This window comes from Peromyscus californicus, unplaced genomic scaffold (assembly GCF_007827085.1).
Source record: "Peromyscus californicus insignis strain IS unplaced genomic scaffold, ASM782708v3 Scaffold_21__1_contigs__length_65335640, whole genome shotgun sequence".
NCBI classification, from domain to species: domain Eukaryota; kingdom Metazoa; phylum Chordata; class Mammalia; order Rodentia; family Cricetidae; genus Peromyscus; species Peromyscus californicus.
In genome coordinates, this window is record NW_026294514.1 from 55,880,002 (window position 1) to 55,899,213 (window position 19,212).

The following is a 19,212-nucleotide window of genomic DNA, read 5'->3' on the forward strand; positions in this document are numbered from 1 at the left end:
CCCTACATCTTCACCAGAAAACAAACAGACAGGAAAATCTGAAGATTTTGTGCCATTTATTTCATTTGAGTATCAAAAAATAAAGCAATACATCAGAAAGTAATAACGGGGAGGAAAAACAAAAGAAAAATAACTTTGATCTTTACATCTTGTTCTGGTTTTAAGACAGGGTCGCGTGTAGTCTAGACTAGCCTCAGATTTCCTGTGTGGCCAAGGAGGCTCTGGACTCCTGATCCTCCAGCCTGCACCTCCCTGATTTCAGAGTTGTAGGGGTGAGCCATCATGCCTGGCTCTTCGTTAATATAGTTGTGAACATGTGCTAAGTTGAGGGACCATGAATACATTGATGGAGACATGGCACATGCAGCTACTGCCAGAAGATGAAGCTCCCCCACGGTGATCTTGCTCACCGTGCATCTGCAGTTAGGCCTCATGTGGGGAGAGCCCACTGTTTCCCACGAACTGGACGCTCACAATCCTTGCACTTCCATGGGTGGAAGGTGGCACCTCTGAGGTTTAATGTTGCATTTCTTCCGTTTCAGGTCAGATTGAACATTTGCTCATTGTATTAGCAACTTTCGGTGATTAGAAGGAAGTCTCTAGTGCAGTTAACTTTTAAAGCAGAAAGGTTCATGGGTTTAGAGATCCTGTACAGAATTCTGCAGCTTTATCACTTGGGGCCCGAGGCTAGAGCTGTGTGAGGGAGTACGTGTTGAAGCAAACTGCTTACACCAAAACCCTGGAAGCAAAATGGAGAGAGGGTAGGCTGAGGCCTTGCTAGCCTCTTCCAGGGCATGTCCTCAGTGCCCTGAGACCCACCGCAAGGCCCCATTTCTGAAAGGTTCCACCCCCTTTCAGTAATGCCACCCAGGGGACCAAGTCTCTTTAACATTAGAGCCTCTGGGGTCACTCCCATTTTCAAATACAGCATTTGTGCATTTAAAGCTACCAGTGCCTCCTTATACGGTGGAGTGCTCAAACACTACCCATTTTGCTGTTAGGGGTGTGGAGACTGCTCATCCCACAGCACACAACTGAGGCTCCTGGGAGACCTGGGCATGGGGACATCAGTGGCAACAGAGCAGTCACATGCAGAATGGTCAGGACTTCCAAAGAACTGCTGAGTGTAACCACTGCTGTCAGCAATCTGAGCATAGGGCATCTCTAAGGGCCACACTTTCCCAAGGCTGACACCTGGAGTGAAGAACAGTTTTGGTCCCCAGAGATGGAATGCCTTAACACTACACAGACAGCAAATGAAGCAGATGAGAAAATCCCATCGAGACTAGCTGGAGAACCCAAGATCCTGCGTTTTGCCACCCTCTCCCGCCACACGGGTGCATTCCTGGCATCAGCTACCAGCATGACCCCACCTGCTAATACATTTTAGGATTTTGCTCTGCATTGGATTTTTGCACCTGTAAGTCCCTCCTGGATTCCTTGTGTCCTTCAGATCTTGGCTGGTTCTCCAGCAGAGAACATCAGTAGCAGGAAAGAATTTCAGTATCCCTGGGAATCCTTTTTCTTCACCCTCTTGAACAGCATTCTGGGTTCCGAATTATCTGAGGACTTTTTTCTTTTGAGATGGGGTTTTATATATGGCCTGGAACTCCCTATGTAGCTGAGGATGACTTTGCATAAAAAAACATTTATTTTATGTGTATGAGTGCTTGCCTGCATGTATGTACCACATACAGTGTACCACATGTATATGTACCACATACATATACATGGAAGCCAGAAGAAGGCATTGCATTGCATTCTCTGGAACTGGAGTTCCAAAACTGTTGTGAACAGCTATATGGGTGCTGGGAACCCAACCTGGGTCCTCTGCAAGAGCAACAAGTGCTCTTAACCATGGAGCCATCTCTCCCGTCCTGAATTTGATTTTTTGATCTTCTTGCTTTTATTTCTCCAGTCATGTGACTGCAGGCACACGCACCCCCATGCCCAGTTTATATGGTGCTGAGGATGGAACCCTGGGCTCTGAGTATGCCAGACTAACATTCTACCAACTGAGCCACATCTCCAACCAGCTCCTAAGAACTTGGAAGCAACCCCTATTAGGGTTTGCTGAGGCCTAGCTGCAGACGGAGGGTGAGCAAGACCACTGTGGGAGTTTAGTCCGCTAGCAGGAGTCGCACGAGCCATGTCTCTATCATTGTATGCATGGCATCTCATCTCAGCATATCTCAGCACAGAACTTCTGTCGTCTAGGAGAAGGGTGGCCCACTTGTGCATTGCTGTGAGAGGCCCTGGCTCCTTCTGCAGCTGGTCTTCTTGTTTGGGGTGCTGGATATTTCTTGGCTCATCTCGTGAGCGTGTCTTTCCGCCCTCATCTCTCTGCTGTTCTGGGGCTCACCACTGGCTTTCATGTGTTTGCTAACTGGGGAGAGAGGAGCAGCCTGGTTTCTTCACCCCCCCTGTTATTTGGGATGCCCACACAGCCTCCTCATCTCCTGATCTTCCCTCCACCTGTGTCTCTTCTGTCACTTGCCTCAGTGGCTAAGTCTGAAACGTTGGAGAACCTCAGTTGGCTGTTGATGCGATCTCCTGGGATCCACATCAGCAGGAAACTGTGCTCTCTGCTGTATTTATTCATGTGTGCTGGTTTTGGCACCTACCCTCCTATGTGTCAGTCACTGACGATGTGCTGAGGCTGCTGGCTGTCGGTTGTGGGTACTGGCTGTAGGGGTAAGGCCCGGTTGTAGTTTTTTTCCTTTTTTTTTTTAACTCTTTGGGGGCCCACTACCCAGCGGCCAAATAAAGAAATATTTGGAGACTTATTCTTACTTTTGAATGCCCGGCCTTAGCTTGGCTTGTTTCTAGCCAGTTTTTCTAACTTAAATTATCTCATTTCTCTTTAACTACATTTTGCCTTTGGGCTTTTTACCTTTCTTTATTCTAGATATCTTTCTTTCCTTCTTACTTCATGGCTGGCTAGGTGGCTGGGTGGCTGGGTGGCTGGGTGGCTGGGTGGCTGGCCCCTGGCATCCTCCTCTTCTTCTCCTTTTCTTGCTCCTTATCCTCTTCTCTAGATTTGTCCTCTTATTTATTCTCTCTGTCTGCCAGCCCCACCTACTTCTCTCTCCTGCCTAGCTATTGGCTGTTCACCTCTATTAGACCAATCAGGTGTTTTAGACAGGCAAAATAACACATCTTTGCATCATTAAACAAATGTTCCACAGTATAAACAAATGTAACACATCTTCAACTAACATTCCAGAGAAACTGGCTGCTGTTGGGCTGTGGAGACCCCATGCCTGAGTCAGCAGCCGCAGGGGTGTGCCCCAGGTCATGTGCCATGGAGAGCTAATGCTACCTTGCCACCTTCCGACTGTTGGACTATTCCCCTGCCTCATCACAGCCACTTACTGTGGGCTCTTTCTGCTTTCCAGGCTAATTACACCCCGCCTTCAGGGGGTTCTCGAGGTGCTTTTATTCAGGGACACCTTCCTATTTGAGTGAGATCATACTGAGGGGAACTGGGCTGGGGACAAGTGGGGCATGTCTTCCTGGCCATAGCCTGGCTGCGCTGGCTGGGCTCTCTCAATTGCTGGTATTCACTCTGAGAGCAGGGTCCTCCCCGCCCCTCACAACCATGAGCTGCTGGAGCTCAGAGACAGTCCATCAGGGATCAACTTCAGACAATGGGGAGAGGTACAGCAAGAAATCCACGGAATCTCTTTAAAGGGCAAAGGATTTATTAAGGGGAAAAATTCACTGTACAAAACAGAATTGACACAAGTTCTGGAACACTGTTCCAGCTGCCTGGATCAATTCTGAATCCAAGTCCCCTGAGGGAGTGGAGAGAGAGCGAGGCCTAAGTGCATCTCAGGGTTTCAAGGGTTGAGAGAGGCCACGCCCAGGGGCATGTGCTTCAAGGTCCATAGGCAGGTGGAGCATTTACCCGCTGCATCTCTAGGGGCGGTGCTTCAAGGTGATAGAACAGCTATCCACTACAGAGAGGAACACCATAGGGAGAGTCAGAAGGGTAATTAGGAGCTATATGGCTGTTAGATGGTGGTATCTGAACCAGAGCCTGGCAGAGACCTGAGGTGGTACTCATAGAAGATAGTGTCAGACAGACAGCCTAAAACCAGCTGGGATCAAGCCAGTTGATTTTCAGGCATTCACAGCTGTGACCCTGGATGCCCGTGGGTTACATGGCATGTTGAGAACATCCAGTCCATCCTTTGATTGTGGGCATTTGTCTGCCTCTGCCCTCCTGGGCCTCCTTGTCCTGCACCCACTGGCCTGGTGAGAAGGCAATGGTGTTGTGGGGACCTGAAATGGTTGCAGTAAGATATGCATCCTCCCATCTGCTCAGGCAGCAAGGACCCTGACATAACCCTGACCAGGGCCTCACCTGCCTGGCTGCAGATTGGGTTTCACCCTTGCCATACTTCCTCTGCAGTTGAAGTCTCTGACTCCGCTCCACATCGCAGCCTCACTTCCCGGGGAGGAGGGCGTCATGATCACGGAGCTGCTGCTCCACGCGGTGACTGACGTGGATGCCAAGGCAGCCGACCAGGACTACGTCTACAAAACCGGCAAGGTGTGGTTCTGTTTGGATCTGCAACTGTGCCTACTGACCAGGGGGCGGGGCGGGGGGGGGGAGAGGGTGACAAAAAAGAGAGTCACATGCAGGCTCTGATCATTCTGCTGCTGACCCTTCCTAGTGTGGGCAGGCCACATGGATCAGCACCCAACAGTGGCCATGGGAGGAAGCAGGGTTGACACACTTGGGGGACGCCAGGTAAAAAGCATTGATGTAGCCAGGCATGATGGCACACGCCTTTAATTTCCCAGGAGGCAGAGGTGGGCAGATCTTTGTTGAGTTCTAGCACAGTCTAGTCTAAATAGTAAGTTCCACAGGGAGACCCTGTCTCAAAAAAGGGGAGGGACTGGGGCTGGGGCTCGATGGGTGGTTTCCTAGCATTCTTCCGTACCACATAACAAAAACTCCACAACCATAACAAAAACAGACTTGGTGGTGCATGCCTATGAGTCCAGCCCTCTAGAGGGTGTTGAGTGCTGTGGGAGTCACCGTGGCTCTGGGAGGATTCAGAACAGTGTGTGGAGGGATCTGTGGGAAGAGACGGCACACCTAGAATCTGTCAGCAGGCACTCTGGGACATGTAGGACCTGTCTCAAGCCTTGTGTTTACCACAGATTGACCTCCTGCCCTCAAGTCTGAAGCTCAACAATGAGCCAGGCCCACCCAGCAGCTACTACACGGAGAGCACATTCATCCCAGAGGAGGGCGGACGCACGGCTCTGCATGTCGCCTGTGAGCGAGAGGACAACAAGAAGGTGCATGGCCCTGGGGCTCTGACCCGGGCTTGACTGTGTTGTCAAAGTGAGGAGTGTGAAGGTGGGACAGGAAGGGGCTGAGCCCCGAGTCCTCAGGGCTGCTGCGTGAGGGACGTGAGGCCAGGCAAGAGCTGTGTTCAAATGTGATGTGTGTGTGTCTATAAGCTTTCGCCTCTAAGTTGGGGTGTGTGTGTCCGTGTGGCTACAGAGGTGAGTACTTGTGTGTGCATGCTTGTGTGCTGCATCAGGCACATGTGTGTCTCTGTGGTAGGCCCAGGCAGGAGAGGGCAGCTCTGGTGTGAGTGGACAGCCTTGCCATGCTGGCTTCTCAGTGTGGGAGTCCTGGCTGCTTCTGGAGCTGCTGTGGTGGGTTTTCCAAACTATCACAAAAATCCAGCGTTTTCCAAGTGGAGTTGAACGGTGTAGGTTAAAGTGAATGGAAAATACGAAAAAGGGTCCCTGAGTACCCATGCCCTGAAGAACTCCCCAGCCATGCATGGACCCACATCTTGCTTGGCCTTGGATGCCATGTGAAGTCACTCTTGCACTTGGGTCAGACATGCTTGGGATCCAGGGGCTACCAACCCCCCAGTCATCCTCTTACCCCCACTGCCTGAGTCTCCTAGCCTTGTAGCCACTTGGCTCCCATCTGCCTTGGCACTCAATCTGGGCAAGGCTGGTATGGGAGCTTCTCAGAAAAGACTGAGTGGCCGGGGCAGGTCAGGGAATCGGGAGGCTGGGGGGAGGGGAGTTCTCGGGCATTAGAGTGCAGGCTCCCCGGTAATGCTGGGGAGAATGGAGGGTTGATGGAGAGGTGAAAGGCAGCAACTGGCCCATCAGATCAGAGCTTCCTTAAGGGGAAGAGAAGGAGCTGGGCTTAGGGTCTCACCATTCTCTCCAGAACCCCAGAGGGCAGCTGTGAGCTCTAGGAACAGGGGCAGGGATGTTTCAAGAAGGCAGGCTGACGCTGACCAGGGTTCTTGCCAGTGTGAGGCATGGGCCTGAGCAAACACTTTTCCGCTCACGGTGTATTTCAGATTTGGAAGTTGTGGAAAAATAAGAGGCACCAATGTGGCACTATCGTTAGGTCATGGAGACATCAGTGGTGAGGGCATGGAGGTCAGAGGCCATGGGTGAGGGCGTAGAGGCCGCAGTTAGTCCAGCTACCACACCTCTAGTATCCACTAAAGATGGAGAAGCTTTCCCAAGAGCGCTTCCACAGATTACTGGCATCTCATCGGCCAGTTGCTGAGGTTGCAGGGAAACAGGCCGGCAAAGGAGATTGGTCCCCAGCTCCTAGGGTTTGTTACATCCTGAGGGTATAGTGTCGGCAAAATGTATAGGGCAGCTAGAGAGCAGCCCCTGCAGTGGGGGAAAAAGAGGGACCACTGACCACCCCTGACCACCCCTGACCACCCCTGACCACCCCTGACCACCCCTGACCACCGCTGACCACCCCTGACCACTGCTGACCACTGCTGACCACCCCTGACCACCGCTGACCACTGCTGACCACTGCTGACCACTGCTGACCACCCCTGACCACCGCTGACCACCCCTGACCACCCCTGACCACCCCTGACCACCGCTGACCACCCCGACCACCCCTGACCACCGCTGACCACCCCTGACCACCGCTGACCACCTCTGACAGCCGACAGTACTGGGGAGAGGTTCACAAGTGAGCCCAGGTAAAGGCACTCCCCTCCATTATCCCCGTGGAAGGTCAGGGCCTTCGGTGTGCTCACATTACCTTCATTGTCTTTGGTCCTTGAAAACGTACTTCTAGCCAATTTATTTGCCAGTGCCTTTCCTGTTTTCTTCCTGTAAATGAGTGTTTGGAGTCTGTCTGAGGATCCTCTGTCTCCCCTGTCCCATGTCCCTGTTGGGAGTTTTTGCTCAGGCGGTGCTGGTGCAAGGAGCCGGCAGTGGAGTGATCGGCTTGATTTTAAAGGTGGCAGTTGGGTTATTGGTGTTGTGCTGGTGGGGGGGCTCCTTGGGAATGGTGCCTCTGCTTTCATGTGCTTCTGCCTTTCTTCCCACAGTGTGCCAGAGACATAGTCCGGCTCCTGCTCTCACACAGAGCGAATCCAAACATGCTGTGGAGCGGCCACTCCCCGCTCTCCCTGTCCATCGCCAGTGGGAATGACCTGGTGAGCCTGAGTCCTGTGCGCCCGTACACCCGGTGCCTGTCTTGGGCACCTGGCCTTTGTGTATTTGGCCCTTATGCACCCAGCTCCTGTGTACATGTGCACCAGGCAACTGTGCTATTTCTGCCACCATTGACTTCCTTCCTCCAATCAGCTGCTGGGGTTCGCTGTGTCGTTTTCCCACTTCTCTGTCTACTGGTTGGTTCATCTACCCAATCTCCCATTTACTAACCCATCCAGCCACCTACCTGCCAACCTAGCCATATAGCTACTCAGCCTGCTTTCCCCCACCCACCCAGACATCCATCCACCCTCCCGCTGGCCTGCACAGCCTCTCACCTATCCTTCCTTTTCATTTAACTTTTGCTAACTGGGCACCTTCTGTGGGAAGGCAGGCACCACTAGGAGCAGCAGGTTTTGAATAGGGTGTCTGCGTTAGGGATCCCCCTACGCACGTTATAGCTGGGGGGAATCGGGCCCTATGTCAGCGTCCAGCACGGTTTTAGATACTGAAGAGTGTTGTGAACGAAAAAGGAGAGCAGAGGAGGAGCAGCCAAAGGGCCCGGACAGGAAGTGCTCCTGGCCAGTGCTGTGTACATGCCCAAGAGCCGTGCTCTTTCCTGGGCTAGAAAGTGAGACAGGAGCAGGACCCGTCAGAGCAGCTGCATTGGTACATGCACCAATACAGTGTCAGAACCAGGCCCTGGGTAGAATTACAACTCCTCCCTCAGGGGCTTGTCCATGCTCCTCCCCAGCCAGCATCTTCCCCGTGGGTGGAACCTGTGGATAGTACCCAGGGTTATGGTTGCTCAGGAGTCTGTCTGTGTGTCCAGGTTGTGAAGGAACTCCTGTCTCAGGGAGCTGACCCCAACTTGCCTCTGACCAAAGGCTTGGGCACTGCCCTATGTGTTGTGTGTGACCTGGCCTATGAGCAACAGAGGAGCATCGAGAACAAGATTGCCCTGGTGAGGGGAAACATGGGAGGATGCTGGGGATGAGGAAGGGCATGGAGAGTCCTGGCTGGGTTCAGGGCGGGACAGGCTGGGCCTTCCTAATATCATGTCTTGACTAAAATAGACTAAAGGACATAGCATCCAGCACCCAGCACCCACCTCCCACAGTGCTTGGGAAATGAGATGGTGTTAATCTGTTGACAGTATCTGAAGGTGTGCTTGTACATTGTCGGCTTCCTGTGTGTGTATGTGTGTGTGTGTGTGTGTGTGTGTGTGTGTGTGTGAGAGAGAGAGAGAGAGAGAGAGAGAGAGAGAGGGTCTTGTTCTGTAACGTCACCAGCTTCAAATTCGTAATCTTTTGCCTCAGCCTCCTAAGTGCTGGCATCACAGCTGTCCACCCCCCCACCCCTCCCTCCCAGCTGGAATTTATTGAGTAACGGCCACATCTAGTCCACAAGCTGCTGCTCAGCATGCCCTCCTGATTTCACTTGTCAACTGCAGCTGTCGCGGTTTCTTTAATTGTATTCCAGTTTTCATTGTGAACTTAGATGACGCTCAGGTCACACATTGCTCCTCACATAATAATATGTACAGGCTAAGCAGTGGCTCAGAAACGGGTCTAGGAGGTTATACTGAAGCAGAGGCCGTTGTACTTCCTGGTGCTGACGGGGCCTCTGACTTGTGTAAGCTGGATATAGCTTTTGAAGGCTGATTGATGCTCCACTGTATGCGCATGCCACATTCTGTTTGTCCATTCACGATGTGACTGTGACCATGAATGGAGTCAGGGAGGGCTCCCATCCAGGGAGTGGCATTTTAGGATGGGGCTAGAAGGTCAGTCCTGTCTGTTGTATTGGTCTCTGACTTCCTCACACACATGGGGGAGGGCCGCCACATAAGAGGCAGGGGACAACAGCCCTTCTGGGCGGCTGCGCTCTCCTGCCGGGCGGTGCCCTTCGGCTGCCTTTCAGCTGTCCAGCAAGTGTGTTTGCAGGACCCGAAAGCCACGCACATCCTGACGTGGTCACGTGTGGAACTGCCCTGCACGGTCCAGGGCTGCAGGCGGCTCGTGTTGCCTCTCCAGCGGCCCTGTGTGCTCAACAGATTCTGTGTTCTGCAGATTGACCGGCTCATTAGCTACGGGGCTGATGTCCTGAAACCCGTGGTGCTTACGCAAGGTGAAAGGACAGCAGTGGGGACGGCCGTGGACTATGGCTACTTCAAATTCTACCAGGTGTGGCTTTGTTCTCTAAGCCAGATCCCGCTGAGACTTGGCTTCTCTTGGGTAAATCTAGGAGTCCACAGCCAAGGCTGGTCTTCTAGGACAGAAGACCTCATGATGGCAAACATGTGCTTTGGGCACTTGGGAGCAAGTGTCCTCCTGTGTTGAGCAAGTGTCCTCTGTGTCCTCACAGTCATCACCAAGGATGGAGAGGTGGCCTGCTCACTCAGTTACTCTGCAGTCTGGGCTGGGGGTGGCCGGAAGTCCTTCGTGACCCTTGAGTGGCAGCCCCCAAGGACTCGTCGTGACCCTGTGCTCTGTCATAGGACCGGAAGATCGCCCACTGTCCCTTTCATGCTCTGATGCCCTTGGAGCGGGAGACGTTCTTAGCCCGGAAAAGGCTGCTAGAATATATGGGTTTGCAATTACGGCGTGCTGTCCTTAGCAAAGAGAGTCAGCTGGACGTAAAGGCCCTGTACCTGAGCAAGAGAGGTAGGTGAGGCTCATCAGGGTGAGTGCCCTAGCTCTGTTCTGACCCGACAGCCTCATTCTCCAGACCTGTATCTGCTCACCCACATCCTTTCCATCCCCCCCCGCCCCCCACCCCGACAATGTCCCTGATGGTTTCACTCTCAAAGTCACATCAAACTGTAACCCTTGCTGTTACAACTTTCTCACACATGTCCACCTGTCCACCACTCTTCCCCAACACCCCAATTACCCACCGTGCACATATATCTTTATGCCCACAGATGCCTTCACTCACATTGTCCCCAGTGTACACCCATCTCCCCACATGAAACTCACACATATGAACCACTGCCTCCTCCACACACCTACATCCATATGCGCCAATACCTGCCACAAAAACATGTAGAATCCACTTATCCACACCCATCCCTGTATATATACAAACCTGTACACCGTCCTTATAGCCACAATCCAGCCACAATTAAATATAATCAGCACTTTCCCCTGCAGAGTAACCTGCACCTACCCCACAGCCACATCTGCTGCACACATGCATGTCTATCCACCTGCACACTCACACCCCAATATCCTGAACCCCCTACACATGCTTATCCTCCCAACTCCCATACCCATATTCACCTACCCCTATTCTCCACAAATAGTTCCCAGCTACATGCCCACAGTTACACATAGCCAAGTACACACCCAAACTTACACACTGGACTACCACCCTCTCTTATACACACAACCAGCGTCCCCCACGCACTATTCACATTCCCACCCATAAACCTACTAGCACTCCACATTTATGCCCAGAACCTAATTATCATACACATACACATCTACACACACAGCCCACTATTTCTGTCCCTTTGTCCTGCCCACGCGTACTAACTTATCCTGACTCAAACTGCTGTTCCATTTGGAAAGGGATGAAGAATGTGGAGGCTGGGTGCTGGCTAGTGTTACCGGAGGCGATGCCTCTATTCATATGCATACTCTACCGTGGGGCACAGTCTCTGCCTTTGCTCTGATACCATTGAGAATACTGGGCCTCTGATCTCTCACACCAGCTCATAGGCAGGGGGCCTGGCTGAGGGAAGCTGGCTGAGGAGATCTGACCACAGAACCTCTCCTTTCCATCACTGAGTGGATCCTGAAGTGGAGCTTTCACCCACGGAGAGGTCTGCCATGCCACACTCTGCTTCCAGACCCTTGTCACCATGCCGTAAAGCACGGGAGCTTTGACAAAGAAACAGACTCATTTTCAACAGCACATGAACCAGTTCAGGCCTGGGGGTGAGAGGCACCTGTGAGGGAGGTGATCCACCGGCACCACAGGCTGAACTACAGCATGCTTACTACTAGAAAGAACTAGAAGGAACTAGAGCAGAGGAGCAGTCCAGAGTGTGAACAAGCCTCCAGCACTGGCCTTGGAGACTTTCCCCTCAAATAGCTGCAGAGTGATCGACTCACTCTGAGGGGTAATTTACGTCCCAGGAACACCTCTGAAGCCAGTGAAACAACCAGCCCAGCACTGGTGGAGCTGATAGCTAGGCAGTCACGGGACAGAGACAGAGAGGTTGACTGTGGTCATGCCCTAGGCTGCACTCCATGTGGAGCAGTGTCAGGAGCTTCCTGCTGTGGGATGGGGACACCTCACAACCCACATAGCCACCAAACCAGTGACCAGCAGCAGCAAGCCTGGGCTGGGGTGTGGGATTAGGACCTACACAACACCAGGACCAACACAACAAGACATTCATGCAAAGAAATGAGTCTGACCCATGTGTTGGGATGAACCACACACACTCCTGGGGAGGGCCCAGACGTCAGATTTAACACATTCACATGGTAAAGAAGTAGAGGAAGGGACCCTGGCAACACCTTGCCTAGTAGAGAATATCAGTAAAGAGTAGAAATTATCAAAGAGAACCAGGTGGGAATTCTGGTGTTCACAATCAGTCCAGCCCCCAAGTTAAACGTTCACTTAGAGGGTCTTGGCTGTAACTGAAAATGAAACCATCAAGCCAGAGGACAATATATGGATGAGTTCAGTCTGAAGAAGAGAGAAGAAAAGTACCAAGGTAAATGAACGGAGCCCAGCAGATGGGTGGCACCATGAGCCCATCAGCACGTGTGTGATGGGACTCCAGAAGAGGAAGAGAAAGGAGCAAGAAGCAGCCAAAGATGTGTGAACTTGCAGGGTCACAGGGACTCTGAAGGTGCTGATCACTGCATGCGAGAAGGTCAATCCCAGGAAATCTAAGTGCAAAGAAATCCAGAGACACTTTATAATGAAATGCTAGAAACCCCAAGACCAGGAGAAAATCAGAGCACCAAGAAAAAGATGGCTTAGTACTTACAAGGGAGTACCAACCGTTGGCTTCTCACCAGACGTTACTCCTCTGTTTCAAAACTGTCATTAATTTTTTTTATGTGTATGATTGTTTTGTCTGCACATATATATGTGCATCACCTGTGTGCCTGGGGCCCAGAGAGGCCGGAAGAAGGTGATGGCTCCCTTGGACCTGGAACTGCCATGTGGGTGCTGGCAACTGAATCAGGCTCTCTGAAGGGCAGCTAGTGCTCTTAACCACTGAGCCACAGAAATTACTCCTAAGATGATTTTTTTTATAGCTAGCAAAACTATCTTTAAAAAAAGAAACAAAAACATTCCCAGATAACAGAAGCCAAAAGTTGTTAGCAGACCTGCTTAATGAAGAGTGTGAGGAGTTCTGAAAGAAGGAAGGCAGCTGCTAAACAAGGGCAGTTCCTCCTCCTCCTCTTACTGATTGATGTAGCTCGCATAAAATAACAGATCTAGTGTCCACCTTTGCCATGGTCGCGTGGCATCGTCTGCAGACCCAGCACACACACACACACACACACACACACACACACACACACACACACACACACCTCGAAAATGCAACACCCGACTATTTAAGGTTTCTGCAAGTGGCTCAGAGATTGATTATATAAGGTGTAAGGGAATGCTTAGTCAACAAAATCCAGTAAGTTCCATGCAAACAGACCATAGTATTGAATGTTAAACTGGGGCCTGCTTTTCCTCTTCATGTTGCCAACTCAGGGAAGCAGGAAGTTCACTCCAAGTTGGCATAGCCAAGAAAGCCCCAATAGGAGGCCTTTCCTTCTAGAAATCCCCAGTAGGAGGCCTTTCCTTGCAGAAATCACAGATGCCAGCAGTCTTCTTGCTGTCTTTAGTTGCCTGCTTCAAAGACTGGGCTCTAGATGGAGTGCACTTTCCATGTGGCTGAAGATAGACTCTACTGTTGCACCTAGCCTCCCTTGTGGGGCACAGAGAGGTACAACCTCAATTTCAGTGTTGATGGGCATCCTGGGACTCTGACCACCTCGTCCACTTGGTAGGGCTGGATTCCATGCCAGGAGAGGCAAGCTGGGAAGACCTCCTTACTCGGCACTGGGTACTCAGTTCCTAATGTGAGGCTGTCACTAGAGAGATGTGTGCCATCGTCTCCACCAGCTCCAGGACCTTAGCTCAGAATTACTTGGAGGAAAAGCCGTTTAACAGAGAGCCCGAAATCTCTCTCAAGGATGTAACTTCATTGTAACTGAGACTGGCCTGATGGTGTCCTCCGAGCTCCTGGAGGTTTTGAGGGCTATTGTGAACAGAGCGACAGCCCTGCTGGAGGGACAAGACAGACACCTGTGGCCAGCTGCTAGTGAGTGAGCATGGGAGAAGTGGCTGAAAGAGCAAACAGCCAACACTGAGCTGGGGCTGTCCCTGCCACAGCCCTGACTTGACTGCCGGTCCTTTGAGTCAGTTCTGCCAGGAGGGAGCACTGTTGGAAACCAGGGGCAGCCAACCAGCGATCCAAAGAGTTAAACAGCCAGGTGTGGTCAGGAAAGAGCCCTGCTCAAGCCACCATCGCCCCGTGGTGACCATGGAATCCGAAGGCTGCACCTTCCACGGAGCAGCACAGTGCTAGGAGCAGGGGAGAGCAGATACGTCGGTTACTTTTTCACTGTGACCAAAAATCCTGATGAAAGCAACTTAAGTGAGGAAGAGATTTAATCTGATTCACAGTTTAAAAGGGGAATATAATCCATCGTGATGGCAAGGCGTGGTGGCAGGAGTCCTGCGAAGCGGCTGGTCCCATGGCATCTGCAGTCAGGAAGTGGAGAGAGGTTAAGGTTGGTGCTCCCCTTGTTTTCTCCTCTCTATTCATTGGTTATTCGTTCATTCATTGACCACAGCCCAGGGGATGGTTCCGCCCACATCAAGGGTGGGTCTTCCCTGTCTGTCTCATTGGTGATTCTAAATTCTGCTGCTTGCTTGTCAAGACTAAGAATCATGAGTCTACCCATTGTCAACTTGACCTCTAGACACATGGCTCTTTATTTTAGTTTTATTCATTTTTTATTATATTTAGGTTGTGTGTGTGTGTGTGTGTGTGTGTTAGGGAGTGAATGTGGCACACATGTGGAAGTCAAGGCAGCTTGTAAGAATCAAGAATCAGTCCTCTCCTTTTACCATATGGGTTCCAGAGATTGAAGTCCGTTCTTGCTGTCCCTAGAGACTCATTCTCATAGTGCATGGGGTGAACATCCCCATTCTAAAAGGGAGGACCAAAGATAGTGTGGAGGTTTGTATGGCAGTGGCTCCCATAGGTTCATGTGTTTGAATGCTTGGCCCTCAGATGGTTGAACCACTTGGGAAGGACTAGGGGGTGTGGCCTTGTTGGAGAAGGTATGGCGCTGGGGCAGGCTTTGAGGTTTTCAAAAGTCCATGCCATTCCCAGTTAGCTGTCTCAGGCTTGTGGACCAAGATGTAAGCTCTCAACTACTGCTCCAGCAGCCATGCCTGCCTGCCTGATGCCATGCTCTCTGCCATGATGGCCACGAATCTAACCCTCTGCAACTGTGAGCCCCAAATAAACTCTTCTTTGGGTTGTCTTGGTCATGTTGTCTTATTGCAACGAAGGCAGACAGCAAGAGGAGGTCGGAGTAAAGAAGACCAAATCTCAACAAGACAAACACTAAGCCTACAGCCCCACATCTAAACATCTGGGGATTTTCGAGAATTATACAGACTCTGAAAGCTTTGGCTAGCCCCAGCTGCAGCACACACCATCTCTCTCATGCCAGCTCCGCTTTCCCCACTAAACTTTCTGCTCTCTCCCCCTGTTGATCTGAATAAGAACAGCGAACAGGGACCACGCCACAGCCCAAGTGCCATGCTGTCTTCTGCCAAAGAAATGTCTATGTTAGGAATTGAGCCTCCCTGACATTCTGAAGACACAGGAAGAATGAAGCTGGATTCTTTGCCAGAATGTAACCTGAATGGACTCAAGTCCAAGTCTCAAGAGAGTCCTGATCTTCTTCCTGAGCTGAGTTGCCACAGTCCATGTCTCTTTCTTTGGGCATTCTGGTTTTCCAAACTCCCACCAGAATGCCCTGCTGAGCTCTGTCTGCAGCAGTTTAGGACTTGTCTATCCTGCCGCTCCAAACTCTTCCACATTTTCCTCCCACACACCAGTTCCTCCACATGACCAGATTCATCACAGCGACAGCCTCACCCCTTGGCACCAGTTTTCTGGGTTAGTTACTTTTCTTGTTACGACGACAAAACACGCAACACGTGCCACCTAAAGGAGAAAGCATTTATTTTGGTTCAGAGTTCAAGAGGGAAATTGTGCTGATGGAAGCCTGAAGCAACTGGTCACCTTTGAGGCTCAGTCAAGCAGCAGAGAGAGATGAATGCTGGCGCTCAGCTCGTGTTTTCCTTTTTATTTAGTCTGGACCCCTGTCACACAGGATGATGCCACCTACATTTGGGGTTGGTCGAGCCATGTCGGTTAAACCTGTCTGGAAACGCCCTCACTGACATACTCGGAGGTCTGTCTCCTAGGTGATTTTTAAATCACCAAAGCTGACAAGATTAACCACCGCTGTTGACTTCACAAATTTAGGTTTCTGAGCAAGTGACAACTGGCCTCTGAAAAAGAGCAAGGAAAAGTAATCGGGGCTTCAGAGACAAATGGGAGGTCACCCGGGCGACTCCTTCAGAGAGTCTGCGAGCTGGGAGAGGCTGCCTGGTAGCCTTCAGTGGTGTAGCAAGGCAAATCCTGAGCAGAAGTGGATGGTGAAGGTCAGATCTAGGCAGGGGCTGCAGGTGGGTAAGCTCTATGCAGGTGCGGGTGATAGCCACATGTGAGGGCTCCTCCCAAGCTGCAGCCTCTCCCGACCACCAGGTGCTCACTCAGATCTCTTTGCAGTAGAGCTGTCCCCCAGCCACAGGCTGAAGAAGAGGACCTCCAGCCTGCCGAAGAGCTCAGCCGCAGAAAAGCAGCCGTGAGTGCTGTGGGCTCTGGCCCTACTGCCCCTGCAGGGCCACCTTCTCCGTCCCGAGTAGCAGAGCCTTGGCCAGGCAGCCTAGCACCCAGACGCAGGCTCCAGCCAGAACAAGGCTCACCGATGGGGTCTCAGGACTCAGCGAGCTGAGTTATCTGGGTGGGGCACACTTGAGCTCCACATCCTCAGGAGGGTGGCCACCTCCCATGGCAGAACATAGCCCAGCTCAACCACTGTTTTTCCAGGAAGTCCCTGCCATCCTCTTGCAGGGTGTTTCTGTGGCAGAGGCGGCTCTGTAGTCACCTGTGTACGCTCTGGGAAGGACCCATGCATATTCGTGGGAACATCAGCACCGTTAATACCGAGGGACAGGGCAGGGCTTGAGAGGGTGATGGGGAGTGTCTCCTCTGGAAATGGAGGAAGCTGGTGCTGAGTTCCATCCCAAACACAAGCTCTGAGGTCTCCCTTCAGGTAGCTGACTCATCGCAGCAGTGGTACTCACAACCGATTTCCTCGAGCTTGTAAGCGCCCCTGGTCGCCATGTTGGATGCATAGCATTTGCTCGAGCAGCCTTTACGGAGCCTGTGGTGGGCCCAAAGGCAGTGTGTATTAACTGCTCAGAATAGCCATGTGGAGACCATTTTGGGTGAGGACATCAGTGGTGGATGCTCTGTCTGGTGGGATGTGCAACCAAGACTGTCTTAGGAGCTCAGGTGTGGGCACAGACCTGACCTTGGGATTCCGTTACAGCCTTGCCTTTTACAAGTTTTGCTACCAGTGTGGTCGCTCCATTGGGGTCCGCCTCACACCCTGTCCCCGCTGCTATGGGATCCTGACCTGCAGCAAGTACTGCAAGACCAAGGCCTGGACTGACTTCCATAAAAAGGACTGCAATGACATCATGATCATGAGTAGGTTGGATGCCATGTTAGGAGGGGCTGGCGAGGGGGCCTACTACCAATTCCCAGGACAAAGATGCAGGCCTGGGGAGTGGGTGGGGGAGAGAATCACCATCACCTTTGAAAGCTCTTCAGTTTCAGGATGCTTTCCCAGAATTTACAGCCAGGACTGAATGGGTCGTTGTGTATTTGTGTGGTGTGTGTGTGTGTGTGTGTGTGTGTGTGTGTGTGTGTGTGTGTGTGTATGTGTGTGTGGTGTGGGTGGGTGTATGTATGGGGTGGTGTGTGTGGTGTGTGTGTGGTAGTGGTGGTGTGTGTGTGTGTGTGTGGTGTGTGTGTATGTGTGTGTGTCTTGAGGGGGTAGAATGGGAAGGATAGAGGAGGGAGCCATCCTGGGTCTTCATCTGTGGTGACATCACCACACATGGCCACTTCCTGGAAAGGAGGCATGTAACTTCCTTGCAGAGCTGAGACATGGGTACAGGGGTGGGGGGGGGGGGTTGCTGTCACTGGGGCATCTGCTAGTCACATGTAGGACAAGATGGAACTTAACATAGGGGCTGCTTCTGGAGTGTCACCTAGCAGTCCCCTTAGAACTTCTAGACATGTGGGTCTCAACAGGTGTCTGCTTTCATAAATGACCTCCCTGCTCCTCCCCAGACTCTATGCCTATCCCCTCCATCCTTCTTCTCCCTGGCTCTCCTAAAGTGTATTGCGGCGCTGGTATTTTAGGGGCATTATCCACTGTCCTGGCCTTGGTACCTGCCAAGTGGTTGGGCTACTCCTCTGTAAAACCAGGACTTCTGGTAACAGGTTCCCTCAGTGGGGTTTACCCAGAATCTGGTAATAGCCTTTGCCTTGCAGATCTTGAGGGAGTGGTCTTTGAAGGGTGGCTGTAGCCGACACTTCCTTTTGCTGCAGGCAGCACTGGGCAAAGGACAGAGACGTTGATTGTTGATTGCAGGCCGTAGCTGAGCGAGCTGGGGGATCTCCTCACCCCCTGTAGAGCGGGGGAGGCCCAGGAAGAGAGACCTTGTGGTCTAGGTAGCAAGGCTTAGCGGTCACAGCTCCTGGGCCTGGCCTCCTGGGGCAGTCAAGCTCATCTACCCCTTGAGTCTCTTGCTCAGGCCCAACAGTTGGACTGCCACACTCCTCTCTCTGCCTCCTCTTATCCATCCAGTGCCGCGTTTGGAAGAGGAGTGCTGGAGGGACGTAGAATCCCCGTGAGCCTGGGCAGGGGCCTAGGGTTGTGCCCTCTGCTGGCCTCGTGCAAGAAATGTCTGTGCTACTGCAACTGCATGTCACAAGCTGCATGTCACAGCAGTCTAGTCCTGACCTGGCAATAAAGTGACCTATGGTGTGTGTTCAAGTCTGTGTCCTGGGTCAAGTCTCAGCTGGTTACGCCTACCTTGTTGGTCTCTCATAAGGCCTGTGCTGTACTGTGCTCAGCACTTCAGGAAAGGAGAAGGGCTAGTAGACAGGCAGGTCAAGGGTCAGAACTCTGCTAGAGAGCTGGCAGCAGGACACTGGCTGCTCCTGGCTCATGCTGGCCCTGACTTGCCCAGCTGTAGGCATCTCCCGGTCCCAAGGAAGAGCCATTCCCTGCTGTCCAGGTTCCTTCCATGGACCCCAACTCCCTACGGGGGCCAGGGTGCTCTTGTAGCACCTTAGTTGCCTGTCTGCCACGTGCTAGGCTTGTGCTGAGGCCACAGTGGAAGTCACAGGGACTGATGGGGGTAAAGGGGCGGGACTAGAGCAAGGTGGCGTAGCCAGGGGTGGCAAGTCCGCCCCTGAGAATCAGACCCACTGCCAGGGTGAGGGAGAAGGCAGGCAGGCAGTGAGGGCTGCAGCATGGCCACTTG

At 52.1% G+C, this 19,212-nt stretch overlaps 1 protein-coding gene across 2 annotated transcripts in view; it reads left to right on the plus strand.

Annotated features, from left to right (window-relative positions):
* The window catches only part of Ankmy1 (ankyrin repeat and MYND domain containing 1), a 52,563-nt gene that overhangs the window by 22,045 nt on the left and 11,306 nt on the right, over window positions 1-19,212 (plus strand). For both annotated transcript variants that reach the window (XM_052750380.1, XM_052750379.1), the window contains 8 exons: window positions 4,418-4,558; window positions 5,176-5,316; window positions 7,362-7,469; window positions 8,300-8,431; window positions 9,540-9,653; window positions 9,968-10,133; window positions 16,376-16,451; window positions 17,202-17,362. In XM_052750380.1, the coding sequence (XP_052606340.1) occupies window positions 4,418-4,558; window positions 5,176-5,316; window positions 7,362-7,469; window positions 8,300-8,431; window positions 9,540-9,653; window positions 9,968-10,133; window positions 16,376-16,451; window positions 17,202-17,362 (1,039 nt within the window). The remainder of the gene's footprint in view (window positions 1-4,417; window positions 4,559-5,175; window positions 5,317-7,361; window positions 7,470-8,299; window positions 8,432-9,539; window positions 9,654-9,967; window positions 10,134-16,375; window positions 16,452-17,201; window positions 17,363-19,212) is intronic.